General features: G+C 41.2%; 1 protein-coding gene across 2 annotated transcripts in view; it reads left to right on the plus strand.

Moving 5' to 3' along the window:
• Positions 1–14,677, plus strand: part of HTT (huntingtin) — a 155,816-nt gene that overhangs the window by 51,810 nt on the left and 89,329 nt on the right. For both annotated transcript variants that reach the window (XM_030920084.1, XM_030920090.1), the window contains 7 exons: positions 392–455; positions 716–816; positions 5,037–5,183; positions 7,308–7,428; positions 9,754–9,830; positions 11,387–11,538; positions 12,621–12,823. In XM_030920084.1, the coding sequence (XP_030775944.1) occupies positions 392–455; positions 716–816; positions 5,037–5,183; positions 7,308–7,428; positions 9,754–9,830; positions 11,387–11,538; positions 12,621–12,823 (865 nt within the window). The remainder of the gene's footprint in view (positions 1–391; positions 456–715; positions 817–5,036; positions 5,184–7,307; positions 7,429–9,753; positions 9,831–11,386; positions 11,539–12,620; positions 12,824–14,677) is intronic.

Raw genomic sequence — 14,677 nt, forward strand, 5'->3', positions numbered from 1 at the left:
CTGGGACTGTTCTTGGCTCCACCCACAGATAGGGACGCTGAGCATGCGTGAGTGGGCAGCAAGATAGCAGGTTATGGGGGGCCCAGCTCGCCCCTTCTGTGTGGTTTGAGCCAATTCTGTACGGGACTTACAGAGTCTTTTGAAATAGTATTTATTTTGAAGAAAAAGAAAAACAGTTTACTGAGTACTGAGTACTGTCTTCTTGAGTCTGGAGTTGTGAGAGGAATGCCACCTCTATTTATTTAAAGCCATCAGCCTTTTCTGTTGTCTTGAGTAAGTGCTGCCCAAGGGCTTTCCAGGGCGCCTGACTGAGCCTGCTCTGAAGCAAGCTGGCGGTAAGTGTTTACTGAGTAACTAAATGATTTCATTGTTAAATGTGCTCTTTTGTTAGGCTGGTGAGCTTTTTGGAGGCAAAAGCAGAAAACTTACACAGAGGGGCTCATCATTATACAGGGGTAAGCGGCTTATTTTTGTGAGATGCTGTTTTACCTTCAAGGAGGTGAAAGTGAGGCTTTCCTTGTGGAATTTCTCTAAATGCGTTTGTCATGTTTTAGATCTGTTTATTTCACAGTTTATATCATGAAAGTTATAATTGTGTCATATGGATTTAAGTCTAGCAATGTTGAGTTCTTTCTCACTAGCTTTCCAAAATATCTTACCTAAAATTTAGTCAAATACAAGATTATGTTTATTTTTATTATCCTTCTCTCTAAAGCTTTTAAAACTGCAAGAACGAGTGCTCAATAATGTTGTCATCCATTTGCTTGGGGATGAAGACCCCAGGGTGCGACATGTTGCTGCAGCATCATTAATTAGGTATTTACCAGTATTTTATCTCTTTTACTTTTTTGGTTGAAGTACTAAAAGGTGTGAGAATGGAAAGAGAGGGAAGAATTCAAAGGATGTAGAGCAGTATTCCTGAATCTGAGCTCATTTCAGCTATTCTGTTCTTAAACTATCAAAAAAAAAATCCAAAAAAGTATAAAATTATAATTAAAAAAACAAAATACTAACCATCCATTGTAAAAAGTAATGCATTTTCATTGTAAAAATTTTGGACTATAGAGAATGGCACTAAGAAGAAAAAAAACCACCTTCAATTCTGCTACCACCTGGAAGTAATCACTGTTAATATTTTGCTGTATACTTTTTATGAGTTTCTTATTCAAAATGGGGTCAAAATTACATGCAACTGTGTAACCTGACAATTTTCACTTAATATTTTATTAGCATTTTTCTGTTATCTTATGAAACAGTAATTTTAGTGATGGGTCATTGTTTTACTATGTGGTTGTGATAAAATTTTACATAAATTTTTTTTTGGCAGTTAACTATTGTACATAAGTGTTTGTGTACAATTTTCTTTTTCCAAGAATTCCTGGAAGTTGAGTTAGCAGCCCAGGCTTTGAATTTTGTTTTTTTGTTTTTTCTTTTTTTTTTGAGACAAAGTCTTGCTCGTTTGCCCAAGCGCTATCTCGGCTCACTGCAACCTCCGCCTCACGGGTTCAAGCTCTTCTCCTGCCTCAGCCTTCCGAGTAGCTGGGATTACAGGTGGACACCACCACACCCAGCTAATTTTTGTATTTTTAGTAGAGACAGGGTTTCACCATATTGGCCAGGCTGGTCTCAAACTCCTGACCCCATGATCCACCTGCCTCAGCCTCCCAAAGTGCTGGGATTACAGGTGTGAACCCCCGTGCCTGGCCAGGCTTTGAATTTAAAACAAATTTTCTAATAGCTTTATGGCGGTATAATTTACATTTCTTGAAACCTACTCATTTTGAGTGTATTGTAAACTTCAATTTTATCACATTTCTATCACCCCAAAGGTCCTTGGGCCCATTGCAGTAACCTCCGGTTCCCGCCCCCACTCCTAGGCAGCCACTCATCTATTTTCTGTCCCTTAAGATTTGTGTTTTTGTCAGGCACGGTGGCTCATGCCTGTACTCCCAGCACTTTGGGAGGCCAAGGTGGGTGGATCTCTTGAGGTCAGGAGTTCAAGACCAGCCTGGCCAACATGGTGAAACCCTGTCTGTACTAAAAATACAAAAATTAATCGGGTGTGGTGGCATGCACCTGTAATCCCAGCTACTTGGGAGGCTGAGGCAGGAGAATCACTTGAACCTGGGAGGCGAAGTTTGCAGTGAGCAGAGATCGTGCCACTGCATTCCAGCCTGGGCAGCAGAGAGAGACTCTGTCTGAAAACAAAGATTTGTGTTTTCTGGACATTTTATAGAACTGGGGTCATAATATAAATGGACTTTTGCATTTGGCTTCTTTTACTTAATTTTGAGATTGGTTCTTGTTATAGTATGTATCAGTAGTTTGTTTGTTTTTATTGGTGAGAGTATTATATGAATACCATATTTTATCTATCCATCAGATGGATATTATTGAGTTCATGTTTTGGCCAATTTATGAATTATGGTACTGTGAACATTTGTCTACAAGATTTTGTATAGGCATGTTTTCATTTCTCTTGAGTAGATAACCTAGAAGTGGATTTTTAAATAATTTTTGGTACTTACTGTAAAACTGCTCTTCAGAAACATACCGTCATTCGTTCTTCCTTTCTTGTCTTTCTTTCTTTCTTTCTGCCTGCCTGCCTGCCTGCCTGCCTGCCTGCCTGCCTGCCTGCCTGCCTTCCTTCCTTCCTTCCTTCCTTCCTTCCTTCCTTCCTTCCTTCCTTCCTTCCTTCCTTCCTTCCTTCCTTCCTTTCTTTCTTTCTTTCTCTTTCTTTCTCTCTTTCTTTCTACATATACACATTTAAAAAAATTTTTAATAGTTTTTGGGGTACAAGTGGTTTTTGGTTACATGGCTGAATTTTGGTTGCATGGTGAAGTCTGAGATTTTAGTACACTTGTCACCCGAGTAGTGTATCTTGTACCCAATATGTAGTTTTCTGTCCCTCGCCTTCCTCCCAGCCTCCCGACTTGTGAGTCTCCAATGTCCATTATACCACTCTGTATGCCCTTGCGTACTCACAGCTCAGCTCCCACTTCTGAGAACATACAGCAGAAACATACCAAAGTATACTCCCACTACCAGAATGTGATTGTGCCTTATTCTTCTCACCAATACAAATATTTCAAAAAAAGTTAAATATATGTCAGTTGTTTGGGCAGAAGTTGATACTTCTCTTTATTTTTTATTATTTTTTTTGAGATAAGGTCTCACTCTATGATGCCCAGGCTGGAGTGTGGTGGTGCCATCTCAGCTTACTACAATCTCTGCCTCCCAGGTTCAAGTGATTCTCCCACCTCAGCCTCCCAAGAAGCTGGAATTACAGGGGAGAGCCACCACTGCCAGCTAAGTTTTGTATTTTTTGGTAGAGATGGGGTTTCACCATGTTGGCCAGACCGGTCTCAAACTCCTGACCTCAAGTGATCCACCTGCCTTGGCCTTCCAAAGTGCTGGGATTACAGGCATGAGCTACCACACCTGGCTGATATTTCTTTTTAAAATAACTTACCTTCTTTTGAAAGTAATACATGTTAAATGAACAAAATTTAAGGAAAATATAAAAAAGGAGATAATCTTTGTAATCAAACTACTGAAAGAAAACCAAAATTACATTTTGGTGCATATTCTTTTTCGTTTTCATCATTGTAATTTGCATTTCTTTGATTACTTGTGAGACACACTTTTCATTTACTTAAAGGTTTGTATGACTTGCCTATTCAGAAATTTTTCAGCTTTACCATTTTCTGCAAATGATAGCAACTTCTTTTTATTTGTTTGTTTGTTTGTGGTGACAGAGTCTCGCTCTGTCACCCAGGCTGGAGTGCAGTGGTGGAATCTTGGCTCATTGCAACTATTGCCTCCTGGGTTCAAGCGATTTTCCTGCCTCAGCCCCCCAAGTAGCTGGGATTACAGGAATGTGCCACCATGCCTGGCCAATTTTTGTATCTTTAGTAGAGATGGGGTTTTGCCATGTTGGCCAGGCTGGTCTTGAACTCTTGGTCTCAAGCGGTTCCCCTGTCTCGGCCTCCCAAAGTGCTGGGATTACAGGCCTGAGCCACCCTACCCAGCCAATAGTTACTTCTTATATTCTAGAAAAAATTGTACTCATGATCAAGTCTCCATGAGGAAAAAGACTTTAATTAAAGATATTGGGGTTTGCAGACCAATATGATAAAATAGTTGATTGTTTCTAAAAGTATTACTGAGTAATGATGGCAGATATAAGCCCTTTTGTTTTTGTAGGAAAATGTTACCCACGTTCTGCATTTGAATTCAGTTTAGATTTGTTAGGAATCTCAGCTTAAGCTTTGCCATCTGGGAGTGTTTGGGACAATTTTGCAGACAGAATTGCAAAAGTGCCTAAGGGATGCAACTGGCACTCAGACTTGCTCTGTGCTTAGTACTCTGTGGACAGATGTTCAGCACTTGTTGATGTTGATCAAAAGGTTTAGAAAAAGAACTTTCAAAGTTGGTTTTTAATTAAAGCATTTAATAGTGTGGATAAAAAGGGACTTAATTTAATGACAGACAAAAGAAAGTACAGCACCCGGCGGGGTGCGGGGGCTCATGCCTGTAATCCCAGCACTTTGGGAGGCTGAGGCAGGTGGATCATGAAGTCAGGAGTTCAAGAGTTCAAGACCAGCCTGGCCAAGGTGGTGAAACCCCGTCTCTACTAAAACTACAAAAATTAGCCAGGCGCGTTGGCAGGCACCTGTAATCCCACTACTTAGGAGGCTGAGACAGGAGAATCACTTGAACCTGGATGGCAGAGGTTGCAGTGAGGCAAGATTGTGCCACTGCACTCCAGCCTGGGCAACAGAGTGAGAGTCTGTCTCAAAAAAAGAAAAAGAAAGTACAGCACCCAGTTATGTCAGAGTGGGTGCATCAGAGAGTGACCCTGAGATTGGAGATGATGCTGTCATGTGCTTGAAGAATGCCACCTGAGAAAGGGGGCGAGAAGTGATGTCTGCTGGTAACCAGAGGTGTTGGCTTAGCCACCTGCAGGGAGGGTGGTCTATCACAGGTGAGTTTCATCTACTTTCTTAAGCAAATTAACCTTACTTTTGTATTAGGCTTGTCCCAAAGCTGTTTTATAAATGTGACCAAGGACAAGCTGATCCAGTAGTGGCCGTGGCAAGAGATCAAAGCAGTGTTTACCTGAAACTTCTCATGCATGAGACGCAGCCTCCATCTCATTTCTCCGTCAGCACAATAACCAGGTATGCTGAGCCGGTGGCGTCCTCACATTGTCAGGAAAATGCCCTTTCCTGATGCCTTTCTTTAGGCTTTCATTGAAAACATTTTATTTTCTAGAAAAAAGCTTTAGGTCGGGATGTTTGAGTGTAGGTCAGTCCTTTGACAGGATATTGTCATTGTGAGGATTGACCACACCACCTCTGTATTTAAGCCCTGCCACAGTTACACAGCTGTGACACTGTAAATCTTTTAATCGTTGATTACATTTCATGTGCTGACAGTTGTATTTTTGTGTGTGACACGTATTATCTGTTAAAAAATTTTCACTTCCGTTATATTACCTTTAAAGAGGATTGTATTCTATCATGCCTGTTGATTTGTAGGTGAGTGGGCTATTAAAGTCAGTATTATTTAGGGCTATCCACTAGTTCCGTGATTTGCAATGACTCTCATTCACATTTGTTGTGGAGCTTTTGAATATAGCGTCAAATGGCCACATATATCCCATGCTTAACTGATTCTTAGGTGAGTAGGACAGAGTGCTTTAATGAAGCTATGATCTTCAGAATTCTAGCTTGCAAAGGAGATTGCAGAAGGATAAGACTTGCGCTTTTCAATTTCGTCTCTTAAATGTTATTTTAAAAATTGGCTTTATATGATACTCTTTTTCTGCTGAGTAACAGTGTTTTACAGAACTTGGACTAGATGACTTCTAAGCTTAAATGATCACTTGATGCTTTTTTTCTGAATTAGGAACTCAGCTTATCACATTTCAAAGTCATAATTCCTGAATAAATAACATCTTTTTTTCATGTAAAGACTGCTTTAAAAAACACATGGAAGGTCGGGCGTGGTGGCTCACACTTGTAATCCTAGCACTTTGGGAGGCCCAGGCGGGCAGGTCGCCTGAGTTCAAGAGTTCAAGACCACCCTGGGCAACATGGCAAAACCTGCCTCTACTAAAATACAAAAAATTTATTCAGGCGTGGTGGTGGGCACCTGTAATCCCAGCTACTTGGGAAGCTGAGGGATGAGAATCACTTGAGCCCTGGAGGCAGCGGTTGCAGTGAGCCGAGATGGTGCCATTGCACTCCAGCTTGGGCTACAGAGTGAGACTGTATCTCAAAAAAAAAAAAAAAAAAAAAAAAAAAAAAAAAAAAAGCCACAAAACGACAACAACAAAGACACATGGAAACATTTTCTTTGGCCCCCTTAATATTTCCCCTTCAGATAATTCCTTTGTTTAAACTCAGAACTGGCATTTTCTCTCTTTGAAAAGATTCAGGATAAATACTCCTTCAAGATAAGTAGAAACGGTGAAAGAGTATTTGATTATCAGGAATTTGATAGGCTTAGAATAAATTGTTGCTTCTTAATGTCATTTCAGAAGATGAATATTTATTAATAGATGCCAACTGAGATATCATTAAAATTGGTGACTACTACTTTGAAAAGTTTCCCAGTTCCAAACTTCAGCAGGCCTCTTCACAACTCAACAGTGCTTAATTGGGACTTGCGTGACAGATACGATTCCCAATTGTGTAGCAGAGTGTGCTGCTTAGCTGCCTAATCTGTTAGCATTCACATGTTAACTTAAAATCATAATCTCCTTAGTTTTGTTAAGTGTCTCAGTGGACGAGACACTGTGAGGGATTCAAAATCAGATTGGCTTTATTCAAACCGTTGGGGTATTATAATTTATTTTATTTTTTGCCTTTTTTCCATGTGTTCTAAAGGAATTAGAGTTTGAATATAACTATAATGGGGGATAGAAATTTACATGTGCCGTGAAGGGAATGCAGAAAAGTGCCATGGGAGCTCAGAAGTGGAGAAAGGAATTTCTTTTTTCTTGGAAGCAGGAGTAACTTCATGAAGCATTTATTTCAACTTAAAGAGATAGTAGGCAATGCTGTAAGGGGAGCGTGGCTGCAGCGAAAGTGTTCGGGGCGGACTGAGAGGAAGGGAGGGAATAAATTCAGCCATTGTTATGGCGTAATGATCAAAATTTATTTTCAGCCCCTCTTTCACTTAAAAGTTGAGACTGCTTAACTTCTTTTAATCTTTAATCTTAAACCATTAAATGCCATTTGATCTTTGAAAATATATGTTTTAATAGTATATTTTAAGTCTCTGTATTTTCTTATTAGAATATATAGAGGCTATAACCTACTACCAAGCATAACAGATGTCACTATGGAAAATAACCTTTCAAGAGTTATTGCAGCAGTTTCTCATGAACTGATCACATCAACCACGAGAGCACTCACTGTAAGTCTCTTTCTTGATTGGTCTTAATGAAATTATAATAATTTTTTGTAACTTGTATGGCCAGTTAGTTGTATGGTCATCTTATGGTGAGGTGCTTGTATTAGAGCTCTTACTTATCTGTGGGGCTTGCTAAGAAATTGTGTTTCTGTAAAAAGAATCTTAGCTTACTCCAGGAATGTAAATAACTACTTTTTTCTGATTATTAAAGTACATGCTGAAAGTAAAAAAATTCAGCCAATTTAGGAAGACATAAAAATGAAAATAAGCCAGGCGTGGTGACTCACGCCTGTAATCCCAACACTTTGGGAAGCCGAGGTGGGGGCTCACTTGACGTCAGGAGTTCGAGACCAGCCTGGCCAACATGGTGAAACCCCCATCTCTACTAAAAATACAAAAATTAGCTGGGCTTGGTGGCGGGCGCCTGTAATCCCAGCTCCTCGGGAGGCTGAGGCAGGAGAATCGCTTGAACCTGGGAGGTGGAGGTTGCAGTGAGCCAAGATCGAGCCACTGTATTCCAGCCTGTGCAACAGAGCGAGACTTTGTCTCCAAAAAAAAAAAAAAAAGAGAGAGAGAGAAAGAAAACTACTGTCACCTGCATTGGTAATGTATCAGAAGTTTAAAATGTCTCAATTATAATTATCTCAGTGACCTGGTAATATATACTAAGGGAAAAATATTTGTGATTTACATTTTTTATTTATTTTTAGTTTTTGAGACAGAGTTTTGCTTTTGTTGCCCAGGCTGGAGTGCAATGGCACAATCTCAGCTCACCACAACCTCCGCCTCCTGGGTTCAAGCGATTCTCCTGCCTCAGCCTCCCGAGTAGCTGGGATTACAGGCGTGTGCCACCACACCCAGCTAATTTTGTATTTTTAGTAGAGATGGGGTTTCTCCGTGTTGGTCAGGCTGGTCCCAAACTCCTGACCTTAGGTGATCTACCCGCCTTGGTCACCCAAAGTGCTGGGATTACAGGCGTGAGCCACCATGCCCGTCCTTACGTTTTTATAATAATAATTTATGTTGCTGACATTAGAAAAGAACCATAATATCCAAGAATTCAAGAACAATTAAATTATGTACATATGCTAGTGTATAGTGTGATGCTTTGGAGAATTTTTAACAATATGGAGATATATAATCTGAATTGTGATATTGAGTGAAAAAAGGCAGAATACAAACCTGGTAGGGGGTATAGTCGGATTTCAGTTAAGAAAAATAGTATTTACATATATACATTCCTCACATTGGCAGATAATCACCAAAATAAATTTTGGGATCGTGGATGATTTTTGTCTTCTTTATATTTTTCAGGTATTCTCAAATTTTCTAAAATGAGCAAGTATAACTTTTGTCATCAGAAAAAATAATATACAAAAGTAATGTTAATTTGTTGGTGACCAGGTTAAACCTTTTTGTTTTTAATATTATTTTTTGAGATAGAGTCTCGTTCTGTTGCCCAGGCTGGAATGCAGTGGTGTGATCTTGGCTCACTGCAGCCTCTGCTTCCCAGGTTCAAATGATTCTCCAGTCCCAGACTCCTGAGTGGCTGGAATTATAGATGTGCGGCACCACACCTGGCTAATTTTTGTATTTTTAGTAGAGGTGGGGTTTCACCAGGTAGGTCAGGCTGGTCTCGAACTCCTGACCTCGTGATCCACCCTCCTCGGCCTCCCAAAGTGCTGGGATTACAGGTGTGAGCCTCTGCACCCAGCCAAACGTTTTTATTTTATTTGACAAAAGAAATACTTGCATGTTATAGAAAACTGAATATTGTTTGGGCTGTCTGCAGTATGGTCTTCTCTTGATTTGTTCAAAATATTGTAAGCTTTGATTTGTTCAAAATATTGTAAACTTTGCTTATTTTTTTGTTCTTCCCTTCATTTGTTCAAAATATTGTAAACTTTGCTAATTTATTTTTATTGTGGCTGACATGTGTCAGACACTGTTGTAGGCTTGGAATGTAAAAACAGGATTCCTGCCCTTAATGGTCTCTGCAGGCTGGTCAGGGAGATAATGTGATCAGCTGGAGCTCAGCTCCTAAGATTGTGCAGGGGCAGTTGAGAGGCGGAAGGGTGGGACAGCATTCCAGGGTGTGGGCAGCACAGGAGCCTATCTTCACTGGGATATAATTGCCATTCTGGTAACATGTATTTGAGTTGTCTAAAGTAGGAAGTTGTATCCTACTGGTGGGATAGATATCCCATGGTTATCATACACAGATCTCAGTTCTCGTTGTTTGTACTTTTTATAAAGGGTAAAAGGAGATATAATTCAATAAACCTTGGTGGTGTTTAGGTGTGATTTTATTGTTTCTTTGTTCTATAGTTTGGATGCTGTGAAGCTTTGTGTCTTCTTTCCACTGCCTTCCCAGTTTGCATTTGGAGTTTAGGTTGGCACTGTGGGTATGTATTTTCCTCGGTATATATTAATAGTTGTCTACAACAGTATAATAGAAATGTAGTTAGTCGGATGCCCTTTTTCTTTCTTTTTAAGTCTTTTATCAGTTTGGCTTTTGGAAAAATATCTGGTGGAATACTTGTTTCTGCTGTATTAGTTGTGTGAGACTAGTGACAGGAACTGTGGGAACTGAATGCCAAATGTTCTTAGGCATTTTTGGGAATTTGAGGGTGTGATCTTCAAGTTCATTTAGGGGAATTTTCATATGCTGGCAAAAGACTTTTCTCATTAGCTTGATTCTTTCCAGAATTATTTGCTGCGTATTAGAAGTTTAGGAACCTTTTTTCACTTAAATGTGACCTAACATATGAAATGGTGATGATTTAGGAACTACTGTACTTACATTAATAGCTTTTACTTAAAAATGATTTTCCCCCAGTAGATGACCCTACTCGCATCTGGGAAATAATTTCAAGTCTTCTCCAGCATTCAGGAATAAGCTTTCATTCTGTGTATCAATTACTGAGAATGATTTTGGTGACTCACGTCACATTTGAGAAGTAAACCTGTAGATTTCTTGTGTGTGTCAGCGAATGACCAACTGACATTTGCTTAAAGTGGATTACATTCTCTGCTCTAGAATGATTGCTTTCCCGCCTTCCTCATATATAGACTGAGCAACTATGGTTTCTAGTCGTAGGTCCGGCACTAGACTTGACTTCTGAGCAACTTTGGCATTGGAGTAAAATGTATTAATTTAAAGAAAGCTAAAAATTCATTCAAGTAAACATACAGTTCTAATACTTTTTAAAATTTAAAATATAGATAGATTTAAGTGCTAAAAAAGAAAATATGGGTAGACACCATAATCCTTATTTCTGTATCTGTTCACAAGGGGTTGATATTTATGAGTTCTGTTCTCCATACCCATTCTGTATTCTCTTAATCCTCAGTCAGCACCTCAGGTGGTTGGGATTCAGTTCTTGGTAGTTTGACTTATACTATCTTTTCTAGGGGATTGAGCCCTGGGTAGTCCTCCTTATATGAGATTGTAATTTGTCTTCCAGTAACTTTTACTACAAGATATGGGGTATTAAAGGATACCATTGGGGAACCAAGATAATATTAATATCAGGAAGACTAACCACGTCAGACCTGCCCCATTGGGTATCAAGTACACTATTTTTCCATAGTAATAAAGAGCTCACCCCAGCCAATTCTCTTTTATTTTGGGCTTGTTTATTCAATGGCATTAAGATGCCCAAATGTCTGGGTAGCTATCTCATCTCCAGTTCAGCAGAACCCTAGTGGAAGCATTCCTTCATTGGACACTTAGGCCCCAGTACTTTTATTCAGATCTACTACCTGATTTCATTTCTCAAATGATTTTTATGGAGCTTTGATTTATAGGAAAGTTGTTAGTTGATTAACAGTAAAACAGTTTCTGAGCTGGTATAAAACATACTGTGACACGCTTTTCTCTTGGAATTGCAAGAGAAAGGAAGACTGTTGTTTGCTTGAAATTTTTCTGTAATTTGACCTTGCAAATGTCTGCTTCCAGAGTGCCTCCACTGAGTGCCTCAGATGAGTCTAGGAAGAGCTGTACCGTTGGGATGGCCACAATGATTCTGACCCTGCTCTCGTCAGCTTGGTTCCCATTGGATCTCTCAGCCCATCAAGATGCTTTGATTTTGGCCGGAAACTTGCTTGCAGGTACTGGTACTGAGTTGAAGCAGGGACTCCGAGGCTTGGATTTTGATTTCCTTAGGGGGAGTGGGGGTGGTGAGCATATGAGGGGAAAATACTGAAAGGTCATTGCCAGTGATGGCTTGTCCCTTTAGTCAAATTTCAGATGTTACCTATATGCATAAACACATGCAGTTGGCACCTGTTCTGTGCTGAGTATTTTAAAGTGGCCTCTTCCCAGTATAGCCCCTCAGTTAACTACAAATAAACTCATTTTGAATTTCATCTCAGTGGGCACCATATGCCAGTACTGCCTCAGGCACTGGGATGGTAAGAAAGGATAAAGTATGGACTCCATTCTCAAGTTGGTTTTAGATTAGAGGAGATACATGTAAACAAAAGTGCAATGGTCACGCAGAGTGGCCATGATCACTCTCCTTGGGCAGATTTATGGGCTCACAGGAAAGGGTGCACAACAGGGAGAGGGTGCAGCACCTTGGCGATGATAATGGAGGATGTGGCCAGCAAGGAAGACGGAGTCCATTGAAATTGATTTTGGGAGAAGTACCAATCTCCCTGAAAGAATCGGGACCTGTGTTCTTTGCTTTAGGAGGCTATAGGAGAGTTTCGTGAAAGGGACTAAAAGATGAGTATTTTAATAAGATCATTCAGCCAACTTGAATGTGGGCTGGAGGAGAAGGTAGAAAGACTCAGGAGATTAATGTTGACGCTAAGGCAAGAGATGGGGAGTCTAAACCAAGATAATGGCTTTGGGATTGTAGGGAAGACACTGATCGTAAGAGAATGAAGGAGGCAGAATTGCCAGGCCTGGGTCACCAACTGAACTTCGGTTGTGAAGACCAAGAAACCTGGGATGACTTCACATCCTGGGCAGGTGTGTGGTGGTGACAGTCATGGAAATTGGGAACACAGATTTGTGGGGAAGACATCAGTTTCAGTTTGAGTTTGGCTTATCAGTTGAATATCAGGCACAGATGTCTGGCCAACTCTCAACATAGATTAGGGTCTTAAATGACTTCAGTTCCCCAAGCAATTTGTCCTTCCCATGCTATTGGGCTAGAGAGGTAATGTCTATGCTCATATCACAGCCAGTGCTCCTAAATCTCTGAGAAGTTCATGGGCCTCTGAAGAAGAAGCCAACCCAGCAGCCACCAAGCAAGAGGAGGTCTGGCCAGCCCTGGGGGACCGGGCCTTGGTGCCCATGGTGGAGCAGCTCTTCTCCCACCTGCTGAAGGTGATCAACATTTGTGCACATGTCCTGGACGACGTGGCTCCTGGACCTGCAATAAAGGTAATGTCCCACTCAGGTGCTGGATTAATATAGCATTAATGACTGTGGATTTCCAGACTATCTTTATTTAGTAATCTGCCCCTTCTTTATTCTCTTTTGCTTTAAATGAACAAAATTGCTCAGATTGTGACACTAAATTTAACATGAAAATGTGACCATGTGGCTGGGTGCAGTGGCTCATGCCTGTTATTCCAGTACTTTGGGAGACGGAGGTGGGCAGATCACTTGAGGCCAAGAGTTCAAGACCAGCCTGGCCAACATCACAAAACCCCATCTCTACTAAAAATACAAAAAAATTAGTTGGGCGTGGTGGCACATGCCTGTAGTCCCAGCTACTTGGGAGGCTGAGGCAAGAGAATTGCTTGAACCTGAGAGGTGGAGTTTGCAGTGAACCTTGATTGTGCCACTGCATTCCAGCCTGGATGACAGAGTCAGGCTCTGTCTCAAAAGAAAAAAAAAATGTGACCATGTGTTTTACAGTTCCTTTGGTATCATCAATCACTGTTACCCCTAAGAGGGAATTACCTAGCTTTAGCTTTAGGTTTCCATCATTAGCCAAGAAAGCTCAGAATTGGTTTTCCTGGCTAAGTACCTCATTGCTGTCTCCTTAAATCTTAGTTAATGGCTACTGTCCTGGCTAGCATAGTTATAGAGCCTTTCCATGGTTGTAGAATGTTCTGCCAATCTCAGGGACAGTTTTGCTTTTCTGTGAAGCAATAAAATCAACTTCAAAACAAATGTTAACTGTTTGCACAATGGATTTAAGTTAGACCAGTTCACATACTTTTTTTTTTTTTGAGATGGAGTTTCACTCTTGTTGCCTAGGCTGGAGTGCAATGGTGCGATCTCAGGTCACTGCAACTTCGGCCTCCTGGGGTCAAACGATTTTCCTGCCTCAGCCTCTGGAGTAGCTGGGATTACAGGCATGCACCACCACACCCAGCTAATTTTTTTGTATTTTTAGTAGAGATGGGGTTTCACCATGTTGGTCAGGCTGGTCTCAAACTCCTGACCTCAAGTGACCTACCCGCCTCGGCCTCCCAAAACGTTGGGATTACGGGCGTGAGCCACCACGCCCAGCCTAAGATAGACCAGTTCACTTACTGTTACATCTGTTTACTCTCTCTTTGCTGTGTCTTCTACCTTTAAAAATCTCCCCACTAACTTCCCATTCTCCTTTAGCTGCCATCAGTCACTTCCCTTCTCTGCAAACATCTCTGGAGAGTCTCAGCCTCAGCCCACAGAGCTTCCCACTGCTCTGAGGTGGACCTTGTTTGCAAGACTTCTTGGCCCTCTTGGCCTGGACCCTGTCTCCTACTTCAGCCATCCTTCCTTAACCATTGCTAGTGGTTTTTGTTGCCACCCTCCATAGCAGCATTTCCCTTCCGGATCATGTCTTTACATCTCTGGGCACTGCTCTGGTCCTGCCTGCCTTTCCCTCTCTGTACCCTGCAGGCCGCTGCCCCCATCTTGAGTGTCTTCTTCACTTGGCTTTCAGAGGGCCTCCTGGGTGTTCCCCGACCCACTTGCCACTCCCCAGTCACTGGGTTCAGTACTTCCTGCCCACCAGCACATGCTTTCTAGGCTCTGTCCTAGGCCGTCTTCTCTCTTTGTAGTCTCTGGGCCAGTGCTGTCCTAGAGAGTGGCAGAATTTTCTATAACCGTGGAAATGCTCCATAGCTATGCCAGCCAAGACAGTAGTCACTAACCACATATAGCTGTGGAGCCCTTGAAATGCAGCTAGTGTGACTGAAGAACTGAACCCCTGATTCGGTTTAATTTTCATTAAATTTAAATTTATATAACCCTATGTAGGTAGTGGCTCCAGTATTGGGCAGGGCAGCCCGAGAGTCA

This window comes from Rhinopithecus roxellana, chromosome 2 (assembly GCF_007565055.1).
Source record: "Rhinopithecus roxellana isolate Shanxi Qingling chromosome 2, ASM756505v1, whole genome shotgun sequence".
In the NCBI taxonomy this organism is placed as follows: Eukaryota; Metazoa; Chordata; class Mammalia; order Primates; family Cercopithecidae; genus Rhinopithecus; species Rhinopithecus roxellana.